The 11,868-nt window shown below is 29.7% G+C and overlaps 1 protein-coding gene across 1 annotated transcript in view; it reads right to left on the minus strand.

Annotated features, from left to right (window-relative positions):
* LOC106478203 (DNA excision repair protein haywire-like) overlaps positions 1–11,868 on the minus strand; it is a 38,885-nt gene that overhangs the window by 13,720 nt on the left and 13,297 nt on the right. The window contains exons 6-11 of the mRNA XM_013938764.2: positions 7,648–7,722; positions 6,714–6,827; positions 6,203–6,399; positions 4,288–4,359; positions 2,573–2,679; positions 180–283 (exon numbers count right to left, since the gene is read on the minus strand). Of these exons, the coding sequence (XP_013794218.1) occupies positions 180–283; positions 2,573–2,679; positions 4,288–4,359; positions 6,203–6,399; positions 6,714–6,827; positions 7,648–7,722 (669 nt within the window). The remainder of the gene's footprint in view (positions 1–179; positions 284–2,572; positions 2,680–4,287; positions 4,360–6,202; positions 6,400–6,713; positions 6,828–7,647; positions 7,723–11,868) is intronic.

Below are 11,868 nucleotides of genomic sequence, written 5' to 3' on the forward strand. Positions count from 1 at the left end.
TAGTTACAATTATTAATGTTCAATATAAAAAATATTTGATTCCAAAGAACAAAAACAGAAATTATTTTGTATGAAAAGATATTCAAAAAAGTAAAAGCTTAATGACTGATTTAGTTTAACACAGACCACATGATTCTTTATTACAAGTCAATATAAGTAATTCTTGAAAACAAACTAACCTGTGCTTTCCACTGTTCCACTGAAACCCCAGAATTACACAACACAAGACATCGTTTTCTTACAGTACAACAAGCAGTAACACCTACTAATGACTTCCCTGCTCCTAAAATACCAAGTAACAAAAAAAATTACCATCTATGTGAAATAAAAATCAAATAGCACTCAGTTTAGTGTTATTCTTTAAACAACACAATGTGTTATTTTTAAAACTAAAATTATTTCAATTGGTAAGTATATCTTAAAAAGCTACTTGGCAAGCTTAAACAACAATAAAGTGAATATCATTCATCACAGAGCAATAATTCTTGATGAACATTCCACAAAACCACAGTCACAGGAAATGGTCATCAGAGGGCACTGCTATATTTGCTCACTGTGGACACTATTCATGTCAAGAATGACCTGCTTTGTTAGGATAACATGATAAACAACTGAACAGGGTTGACAAACATTCAAAATGGCTACATGCTTTCAAATGGCCCATTTGATTTTTAGCTACAAGATATCTAAAATTAATTGTAGAGCATGGAGCACCTACTGTATTGATGATCTTGAAAATTGTCATCTGCCAATGTGTAACCATACTGCATACATATGACAGCTTCATTAAACAATCACTCATGTCAGCTCAAGGCCAATGTTGACAAGAATGCTGGCTACATTTAGTATAAGTAGCATCCTCTCATGCATGTTTCTATTGGCCACAGACTCATGTTCCTTGTGGTCTCACTTGTATATCCACAAAGAATTACTATATAGCATATTACATTCATTATATTCATGTTTGAACAAGCAAAAAAACTTTATAAGAATATTGTAAAGTACATACATGAGTATAAATGTTTACACATATGTATATTATGTATGGAACTCTCATTTAAAAATGTAAACTATAAGACAAATATTGGTGTAAACAATAATTATTGACTGGTGTAGTTAGTTTGAATGTCTAAATATATTCTTTAAGAAACAAACTTACAACTTTCAAAGTTTTTGATATATATATATATATATTCCTTTAATACTAATGGATTTTTCTAGACAATCACTCTTTGAAGTAGCTAAATTAAAAATCAATCAGTAAATACTAAAAATATACCATCAAAGGAGCACTGAAAAATTAAAAAATTAGTTTTCCAACTTTGAAGAAAGAATTTCATTAGATAAATATTCTGTAAATTTTCCTGTAAACATCAATAAACTTTGTGAAGAGGTTGAAAGAAACATGTATTCAAACCTCATGTTCCATTAAGTTATATAAATACACTTGGAGGAGCTTAAGCATTATAACAAGAACCAATAGCAACTAAAAGCAAGAAAATATGGAAACTTCTTATAAACAACCATTAATATTACACTAGCTGGGTAAAACCAGCTAAGTCTACAAATAACCTGGTTAAGAGTAATTTTTTAGCCACAGATAAACAACTCATAGAACAGCTCTGAGTTTTTTTGTTTTTTTAAGAACAAACTTTCAACTTGTAGCTCCATCACCTCTTGACCAATTTGAGATCTAATTACAGTTTTGGACTCAGGAGGTCAAACACTTTCTATTGATGTATTTGACCATGCCCAAGGTCTCATAGATAAATTTATTCTAATCCTGCCTAAATTAATTCAATTTGAGGGTAGGCTGGTAGAAATCCTGATGAGTAATAAAATCAAATTGGGTAAACGCATGCCCCACCCTTGGTATTGCTGGTGCACAAAAATATAGCTAATAAAAAGGGAAACAAAGGTCTCAGATTAATTTATTCTAATCCTGCCTAAAATAATTTCAAGTGCCAGGGATATTGAGGATTTCCATATTTCTTAGACATGTTTGATTGCAAAGTATCAATACTAATTAATAAACTAAATACATAAAAACTGCATATCATGAACATACACTTATATAAAATCTTCTCTACAAATGTTTAACAAATAATCATTGGCTTAACAATCCTAGGCAAACAAAAGTTCAGAGTATTTATATCTGAGTCATGTACTGTACCTCAGATACAAAGAAATAAACTCAAGCAGTTGTGGAAAGTATCTACCGTGTATCATACTTACATAAACAAAAAGCCTAACTTCAATGAAATGTTTTTATTCAACCCCCTGTTTTTAGTTCTCTTTCTAATCTCAGTATCTTCTAAAAGTATACCCATTTCTATTTGTAGCATCCTATATACATAATCTTACAATACCCTTTATAATCCAAGTTGTTCATCCTCAAATGGTACACTTTTGATGATAGTACCCCCAAGAAGCAGCTATAGTACCATTTCTGACCCTATCTTAACCTGAAAGCATTTACTTACACTTAATTACCTTACACAAATTTTTCTATGTTGCTTTGACTTTTCCACGTGTTTAATAACTTCTGCTTAGTAATGATGTTAGAACTTACCACATGGCAATACTATCACACCCGCTCGAGCTCGACCATTACCAAACATCTTACGTAAACTTTTCTCCTGGTAGGGACGAAGAACGGCAGATGGTTTTAAATCAATGCTTAATAGTTTGGAAAAATAAATAGAAATTTATATTACATATGTAGTGATAACTTGAGTTAACTAAATTACAAATTTGTTGTGCCAAACAAAAGAAAGTATTAAAAGAGAAACTATAAAAAAGTTACCTTTGTTACTAAGCAGCATTAAAAATATTATTATACTTATGTATAATAAAATCTGTATAACTCATAATTCATTTAAATGCTAAAAAAAAAAAAGTTAGTCAAATTCTACAATACATATTCTTCAACATGTATACCAAACTTGTTGTACTATGACAAATGATGAATTTCTAAAATGTTACTACCTGCAAATATATATTATCTACCGCAGTAATTCTAATACTAGAAATAAACGACCTTTAAACACCAAAACTCATAATAAAGTAATAAAGCTTATTGTTGAAAGAACTATGTTGTTGTAATAATGAAAAGCTACCTGTAGTAAACAACAGTTCTATCAAAGTTACAGATTGAAATAACAAAAGATGAAAAAATAAAATAATTATGATTATAAGTAGGGCCAATTACGGGAGAGGGGGGCTGTTTATAGGTGCCATCCTTTGTCCCTTTTCATCTGTGGTTGTAGTTTTTCAATGAGGAGAACTTCTTTAAATTTTCTATCAGTGTACTTGTTGGCTTTGGTAAGGATTTATAAAGAGAACTGATCTGCAAATGTGCTTCTTTTGTATTGTTGTTTATAAAGATCTTAGCTTTTAATTATTTCAACAATACAATTATTTCAACAATAAGCTTTATTACTTTATATGACAAATACATGTTGTAGAAATGCACACTATAGATTTGATTCAAATATATTATTTGAACCATTTAAATTTTTGTACTGTCTGTAATTGTTTGTGTTTAATGGAACACTCCTGAAAAAGCTGTATATCGAAATGATGAGTGTCCAATTAAAGAAAAGTAACAAATTTTGGTGTTTTAAGGTCGTTTATTTTTAGTGTAAAATGTCTTTTATACACCAATGTGCACTACAAAAATTACATACTGAAGTAATTCATTGTTTCCAGAATTCCACAATTGTGGATAAAAACTGAATAAATGCTTGTAAGTCTAAACACAAGGATAATAGTTGTCTAAAGTTGATAACAACTTGTCTTTATTGGCATGAGTTGCGCAGTTGGCATATGTATGTTTTATTATAAAACTGTGGTTTAACATTAAATCTTTTAGTCAAAAGAAAAAATTACAGTCAAAATGAAGTTCTGATTAAATCATGTTGGATAAAATGTAAAAGATATATTTATCTTTATTTATTGCAGAAGATGAAATTAATTATTAGTAAAGGAAATATATATATATATATAAAGATTTCTTTTCTTTTTCACCAAAGGGTTTTTGGAACCAAAGTAGCCTGAGAAATCATGTTTAGTGTTTGTTACTATTAACAACAAATAGCCTGATACCAGTACAGGTACCCTAAAAAATATAACATAACAACTACTTAACACATTTTTTATATATGAGGTTTTGGTTTTATTAATAAACACGGAAAATAACCTTACTATCAGAAACAAATTAATTTTAGCAAGCACCAAAATCTAGATTAATTTAAAGAATAAACAAAAATTATGTAAAACACTTACTTGATATTGGGATTAACAGTATCATTTCTAAAGTCATATTCTGCTAACAATGGGTATTCAAGTTCTATGCACCTACGATAACAGAGAAATTTTATTACACCAATGTATTGCAGTGTGTTAATTAGACATTTTCATTTTAACTATGAATTTCTTGTTTTTGGTTTACCAAAATAAGTCACATGTTAAAATCTTCATGATTGAAAATGTCATAAATTACAAGATCTAATGTAATCTTCATTAAAATACATTGTTTTTAACCTTCAAATGCCCAAGTGTGTCACTTAGGCACACCTCTTGTATGTTATATTTTATTGCATTGAAAGAAAAAGGAGGAAATAGTTTAAAATTTCTACAGATTAGGCAGTTTCTGAAAATATCTTTATATTATATGTGATATTAGAATGAATTCACAACTTTAAAAATTCAAAAGTATTTCAATATATGTTTTAAGAAACAATTAAAAATGCTTGCCTTTTTTACTGTAGATTTCAATTACTAATTTTTATGGCTTCCTATATTTTTCTAAAACTTAGTTTTATTTTATAAAAATTTAAATTTGATTTCTTTTTACATTCAAGAGACACAAAAGCAGTTTCCCTGTTTTTACTGTCACTAGTGTACACTAAAAATAACTTTATCAATCATGCTTAAAACTTGTTAATTAGAAAGATTAATCAAATATACCTAACAAGTTTTTTATCTGTTTTATATTCATTTATATATATTTGTTTCAATTTCATTCAGTGATTTTCTTTGGCCATTTAAACAATTAGTTAAGCAAATAAGGTCTAATGTAAAAACTGCTCAACCAGCAGCCTTATCAGTGAAATGAAACTTAATAGGTCTAGTGTAAAGGTACTTAACTAAGCCTACCTCATTTTTGTTTGAAAAACATTTTTTTCCCTATCTTACTACAATGTCATAATTCAAATGAAGCATAAAATGATAAATCTAGCTTTTCACAAACTGCAAAAACAAGAACATTCATTGTCATAGAAATTGTTCATGATTATCTTTTCTTCTAGCAACATATTACCAAGCTTGGCTTTTATCACTTTGTTCTGATCTATACATGAAGCTATTGAAATGGAAGCAATATTGACATATACAGTTGAAAAGAACAGAAAATAAAAGATATTTCATTATGTGTTTAGATCATTAGCTTATGATTTCTCAAAGCTGAGGTACAGACGATTGCATCATGCCATGACAACCATGACTGAGGAACAATAACTGACTAAAATTGATAAGTTGTACATTTGTATTGAAGTTACGAGATCAAATTTGCACTGCTTCTTTCAAAACTATTTGATTTCCTCTTAGCATAATATACATGCAGGATTATGACAGAAAAAATTCAAGAAACCCAAAGACACTAATATTTTCATTCAGAGTGAGCTGAAATCAATCCAAAATCATAATTTGCACTATTTAAAAATGTTTATGAACAAGATTAAATAAAAACATTTTCACTGAATAAATTTCAACACTGAAGTTTTTTTTCATGTGTGGAAGAACAACTACAAATTTATTTTTTGTAATGTTTTAATTCAATGGTGTAATTTTGCCCTTGGGATGGGATACACCCATCAAGGCATGATATAGTTAATACAGTTATGTCAGTGACACTGTTTAGTTTGCCCTATAATAGCATTGAAAAATGCCTTGCTACCAAGTAAAGGTTTTCAGCTTTTGACAACTAGTAGGATAGAACATTTGCCATATACTATTTAGATTTATGAATATTAATACCACTAGCTCATTTCTTTAAATTTTCCAAAGCATGTTATTTTACAATTAGAATAACTCAACATCAGCAACTGCAAACTTTATACAGTAGCCCAAATCTAATGTCAATGCAAGGTTTTTTCTTCCATTCATGTTTTATCATTTTCACCCAGAAATGTTATCATACCTTTTCTGTAAATTTTCTATCTTTTCCTGATCCACTTCAAAAGAAACAAGTTTCAGCTCCTCCACTTCATCTTCATCCTGTTCCATCTTTTCATAATAGTTGTAAATGTCATCAGGCACAGTAGCCTTTTCATCATTAGGAAGCTTCTCTTGAGTTTCCAGACTGGTTGATGCTGAAGCAGGAGTGTTTTTACTAAACTATAAAACTTAGAATGTTAGAACTTTTATTAGTAAAATAAAGGTTGTTCATTTTCTTTACTGTTTGTTACTTGTGGGTTATTTTTAAGCACTGATGAAAACTTAAATATCAAAAATCTTTACTAAAAAAACAAAAAAATTGATTGTTTTAAAGCACAAAAAAGTATGTATATGTAATTGCTTTAAAACAAATATTGTTAAATTGATAAGAAAGTAAGCCTAAAATACCAAACTTTCAAAAGAAAATCTGGTACTATTTAATCTCATCTTCTTCTTTAACACCATGAAAAACAAAACAAAAATGTTTTACTCACCTGAGGTACTTCTGACCGTTTTTCTTGAGTAACTGAGAGTCCTTCATCGTCTAGATCACGTCTAAGTCGACATTGCTGAATCACTGGATCTTTTAACAGCTTCTGAAGGACATCCTGGAAAATTACAAAAGAACAGAAAAGAAAAACTGGATTAGTAGTAAAAGAATTTTCAAGTTTGTTTTCTTATTCTAATTGTTTATTACATAAGAAACAACTTAACATTCATGTGTTGTTTTTGGTATGGCAATTTCTTGCCTTAAAGTTGTTTTGCTACTACTATTATATGCCCATGTACCCTTGAAGTGCTAAAGACCATTATTTAATTTTAAACTAATCTAGAAATAATATTCTTTTGATATTAAAAATCATTTTGCATCATATATATGTGTATGTTTCTATATACCTCATGTTTATAAAAGTTGATGTTTGACAGCAAGTAAAAATGGTATTATTAGAAATGCTATGATTAATGCTGAAATTGTTACTTTCCAGCTATATTAATAAAACCTATAATGCTGAAAACTATTCTATACAAACAATTTAACATCTGAAACCTAAGAAGTATATTTCTTTTTGTTCCTTGTTTATTATATTTTCTTATTGTTATTATTGTTGTTTATTTAATATTTTGTACTAGTTTAAAGATACTATTAACTTTATGTTTTGCTTTTCAAGATTATGTTTACTTATGATTATGGTCACTTATGTATAATCATCTAACATATGCCTTGACAATCATTTGAGGTTTTAACTTGCAACTTTGTAAGTAGATGTAGCAGTATTTAAGATGTTCTAGTCACAATTTTTTTTTCCATAAACAAGAGCATATGAACTTAAACTAAGCTAAAAACACTTCCAAATAAATGTGGGTTATGGTACATGCAATGAAGAAAATTTTAAGATAAGATAAGCTATAATGAAGAAGTACACTTACTGGAAAGGGACTCTCCACGTAGTAACGATTGTGTTTCAACACAAGTTTTATCTTCCCATAACTTACAGTACACAACTGAAGAAAAAATTAAGAGGGATAATTATATTTACACAATCACCTTAATATTCTATTGTATTACAAGAACACATACTGTTAAATGTAAAGCTCAAACACAATACACTAAGTGATATAAAAAGGAAACCAAAATATTCTAAAACAACTTGAAATTATAAACTTTGTTTCTTTTTATTTGAACTGTAATATATGCACGTATCAAATAAATTAAAACAATGGCATTTTCTCAGTTTATTCAGTTTTGTCAATTAGAATATACATGAACTTGAGAGAATAAACATTAAATACTCAGTCACTTACAGGATGATACATGTTAATTGATTTAAACAACTTATGGCTACACCAAATAGTATACAAGTAATTATGTACAATCCAAAAATGTGCATATGGTTTCATACTAAACCTGCATGTAAAAATCACAGAATTGTAAAAATGGCAAAACTTCCTTAACTCTTTCGAGATGGGTGAAAGGCCATGTCATCTCGTTTGTTGACTCGCATTCAAAATTTTATTAAACTACTATTTCATTAATTTATGTCAATAACTTTGGTATCAAACTGTAGATTATAATTCAAATTTTAGTACTATATATTACTCAATTTCTTAATTGAAAAGCAAATATTAAAAAAACACAGATAAACATAAATTTTTGTGTGTCATGTGGTATGTTGAATGCAGCACTGGTTTAAATTAAATGTTTGTGAAATCAAAATACTCAGTCTATAGTTTCGTACAAATTAGAAACTCTAATTATTGATATTAACAAGCTAGAATAAATAATAAGAGCCTCTTATCTTTTCAATTTGCCAAGATATTGCTCATGTAATAAATCAAACACAGTGGCACCCCACCCATCTCTATCCATTTTTGGAAATGCTACCTTATATACAGTTACTTCTATATATGACATGAATAACCAATTGGAAGCTCAGGATGTCCCCTTAGTGGCTTTTTCAACCATTTTAATGGGCTTGGCACCATTTCTTTCTTTTGAACCAATATTTCAAGAAGGTAGTATGTGTCTTTAGTCTGCTCAAAATTTCATATTTTTTTAGACTAACATACATCTTAGTTACTAGGCTTGGTAAATTATAGTGGAATTCTATGGTATTAATATAGTAATTTATTATTTTTTAGTTATTCAGATGTACATATAAAACCTAAAAAAAATATTTTGTTTCATATCCTCCACATGCAAATTTTTTAAAGGCTTAGCAGCCTACATCAAGCAGCAACCGAGTACAAAGGTCGTAACTAGAAGAGATAATTGTTTGCTTTACTGTTCTATGTTTTAAGAAAAAAAAAGTTTAACTTATTTCAAAATAGCAATAATCTATATACATATATACTATATAATAATTGAAATGTGAATGTATTTTACAAAATACTAGTCTACTAAAACACAACCAAGACAAGTTACTTTGTACAGACCAAAGGTCAGCTTTATGATATTTGATACGGTAACATAATTGCATGTGAGCCACGTCATTGTAACTTCTGTATTGTTAGCCAGGCACAGTTGAAAATTCAATATAGTAAAAATGATAAATATATATATAAATGTATAATGTTATGAGATTTAAGCTATTTCATCCAAACATTTATGTTTTCATGTTATAATTTGTGTTCATTCTAGAATGAAAGAGGCATAATTTATATTTATTTCCTAATTTTTTATGGTAGTTGCAAGATTGGTCAAATCTACCAAACCCGTGCAGAGATTAATTACTGAAAATAACAGATAAAATATGAAGTTTTTTCTCAAGAAACATTGGATAACTATCTGGACATTATAAAGATTTTGTATGTGAAATTTGAAAATTTTCTGATGCATAAAAGTATTTTTAATCTTAAAATGAATATTACTTTGCATGATAGATAGACAACATGCAAAAATAAATATAAGACATGAGAAAAACATTGCTTTACAAATGTTAAGACTTTGATATTTTGTGTATGAAAGCATTGTAATGTTTACTGATAATCTACCAAATGTCGTTAGCATTTACTTACTAATTTAAAAGTTATAACATGAAAACTATAACAAGCACAAAATTAATTGCCTTTATCACTTCAAATGTACAAAGTTTTTGAAACAAGATACAAAACATGTTATTAACAAATACAAGTAGTAAGAACTGCCCATCAGTTATCCCTAAAACTTTGAAATTGCACATAACTTATGTTTAATAATATATATTTAAATTATTTTACATATCTACAACATATGTGTGTAACTCATCATTTTATGAAAGGATTACATGATAATCTTAATGACTGTGAATATAATGTTATCGCATATTGTTTCATGCAGTTGTTTTCATGTGAACTTTCAGACTTCCTATAATATGTATGTCTAGACCTGCCAACTATAAAACTAATCTAATCTAAAATCATCATTAAACTCAATCCATTCAATCTTAAATGCAAGTGATTAAAACAGTCACTCCATTTACTTAAGTCAAAATTTCGTTTTAAAAATAAAATTTTATAATGACAAAACCTCTTATAGATTTAAGAACAGGGCTTAAACCTAACGTTCTAACAACTGGCAAATGTCAACATTTTCTAACACTGAAAATGTATTTCTGATAGGCACTTACCTCATCTCACTCAAATCTATCTTGTCCTTGCTAAAATTTTTCAACAGTGCACCAGTCTTTTATACCCCTTCATTTTTGGCACCATTACAGCAACATGTGATAATCATATAACTACCTTCCACCAATCATATTGTACCATCTATACTAGTACAGGTAACTCCCTCTACCATTGCAGCACAATTCTCACTTATGAGAATTGGCAGATACAAGCCAGAAACACCAGTAAATCAGTAGAGAGGAAGGGCAGGAAGTGGATGAGGGAAGTAAGTACCTATCAGAAATACATTTTCAGTGTTAGAGAATGTTAATTTCCAAAATGGTACTACCTTTGCAATTTGGGATTCTAGCTTTGGGTGAGCAATGAAGGCACAAAAGTAATCAAACAGGCAGAGGACAACTGCCACGAAAGAACAGGTGTGCCACAATTATAAAAGGAGGCACACTTGTGGGGCATAGCACTATTTCTGGAACTGGTATGCTCTTCTCCCAATAACAAACCAAGTAAGACACATAGAGTGGAGCTTAATAGACAGGCACCTTGTTGGGTAATACAGATTCTGCCCATGGACAAGATATAGTACATAAGATGTCCACATATGTAACAAGCGTGAGCATGTGACACAATCATAGTCAGATGTGAAGAAGGTGCCTGGAATCATATATATGTATACGTGGCTAGGGCTAAAGGGCTGTAAATGTATATGAACAGGCCAAGTATGGTCTGCCTGGGGCAAAAAACATCCAGGGTAAGTGTCTTGGGATACCTTGGATTATGCCAAGTGTGGTCCATGCAGTCAAAAACAACAGTGGAAGCACCTTGCGTAAGACTGTAAGATCATCAAGTGTGGTCCACCTGTGAAAAAATCTAGAGAAGGCTCCTTGGATTTATATTAAGATAGCCAGGTGTGGTCAGCCTGGCCAAAACATCCAGGGTATGCACCTTGATATACGTCAGATTATATCAAGTACGGTCCATCCAGGCAGCAAACATCCAATGGAAGTGCCTTGCATAGTATTTTTTGTTTCATATATTGTATGTAACAGATTGTGTGATCAACAAGTGCAGTTAGCACGGGCAAAAATATCGAGGGGAAACACCTTGTAAAATTATGATTATGTCAAGTGTGATCCATTGTGACAGAAAACATCCAGTGGTTGTGCCTTGTATAAGATTGATGGACTTACATCTTGAATGTAATATTTTGAGAGATCAACAAGTGCAGTTCACTTACACAAAAAAACAACCAAGGTATGCCCCTTGTGATATTAATGAGTATGTCAAATGCTGTCCATTCAGGCAGAAAACATCCAGTGGAAACACCATGCACAAAAAAAAAATTAGTTTGTGAACAACAAGTGTATTCAGCCCAAGCAAAGCATCCAGGAGAAGTGCCTTATTATATTTAACTACTATCAATGGAAAAAACTCTAAAATATATTAAGTATCTTGCACAAGGTTATCAAATAATATTTTTATAAACAACACAAATTTTTTAAATAGTTTCTTCTAATATCAAATATTTTTATTAAGTCTTAAGATTTG

The sequence above is a fragment of the Limulus polyphemus genome, unplaced genomic scaffold (genome assembly GCF_000517525.1).
Source record: "Limulus polyphemus unplaced genomic scaffold, Limulus_polyphemus-2.1.2 Scaffold0, whole genome shotgun sequence".
Taxonomy (NCBI): Eukaryota; Metazoa; Arthropoda; class Merostomata; order Xiphosura; family Limulidae; genus Limulus; species Limulus polyphemus.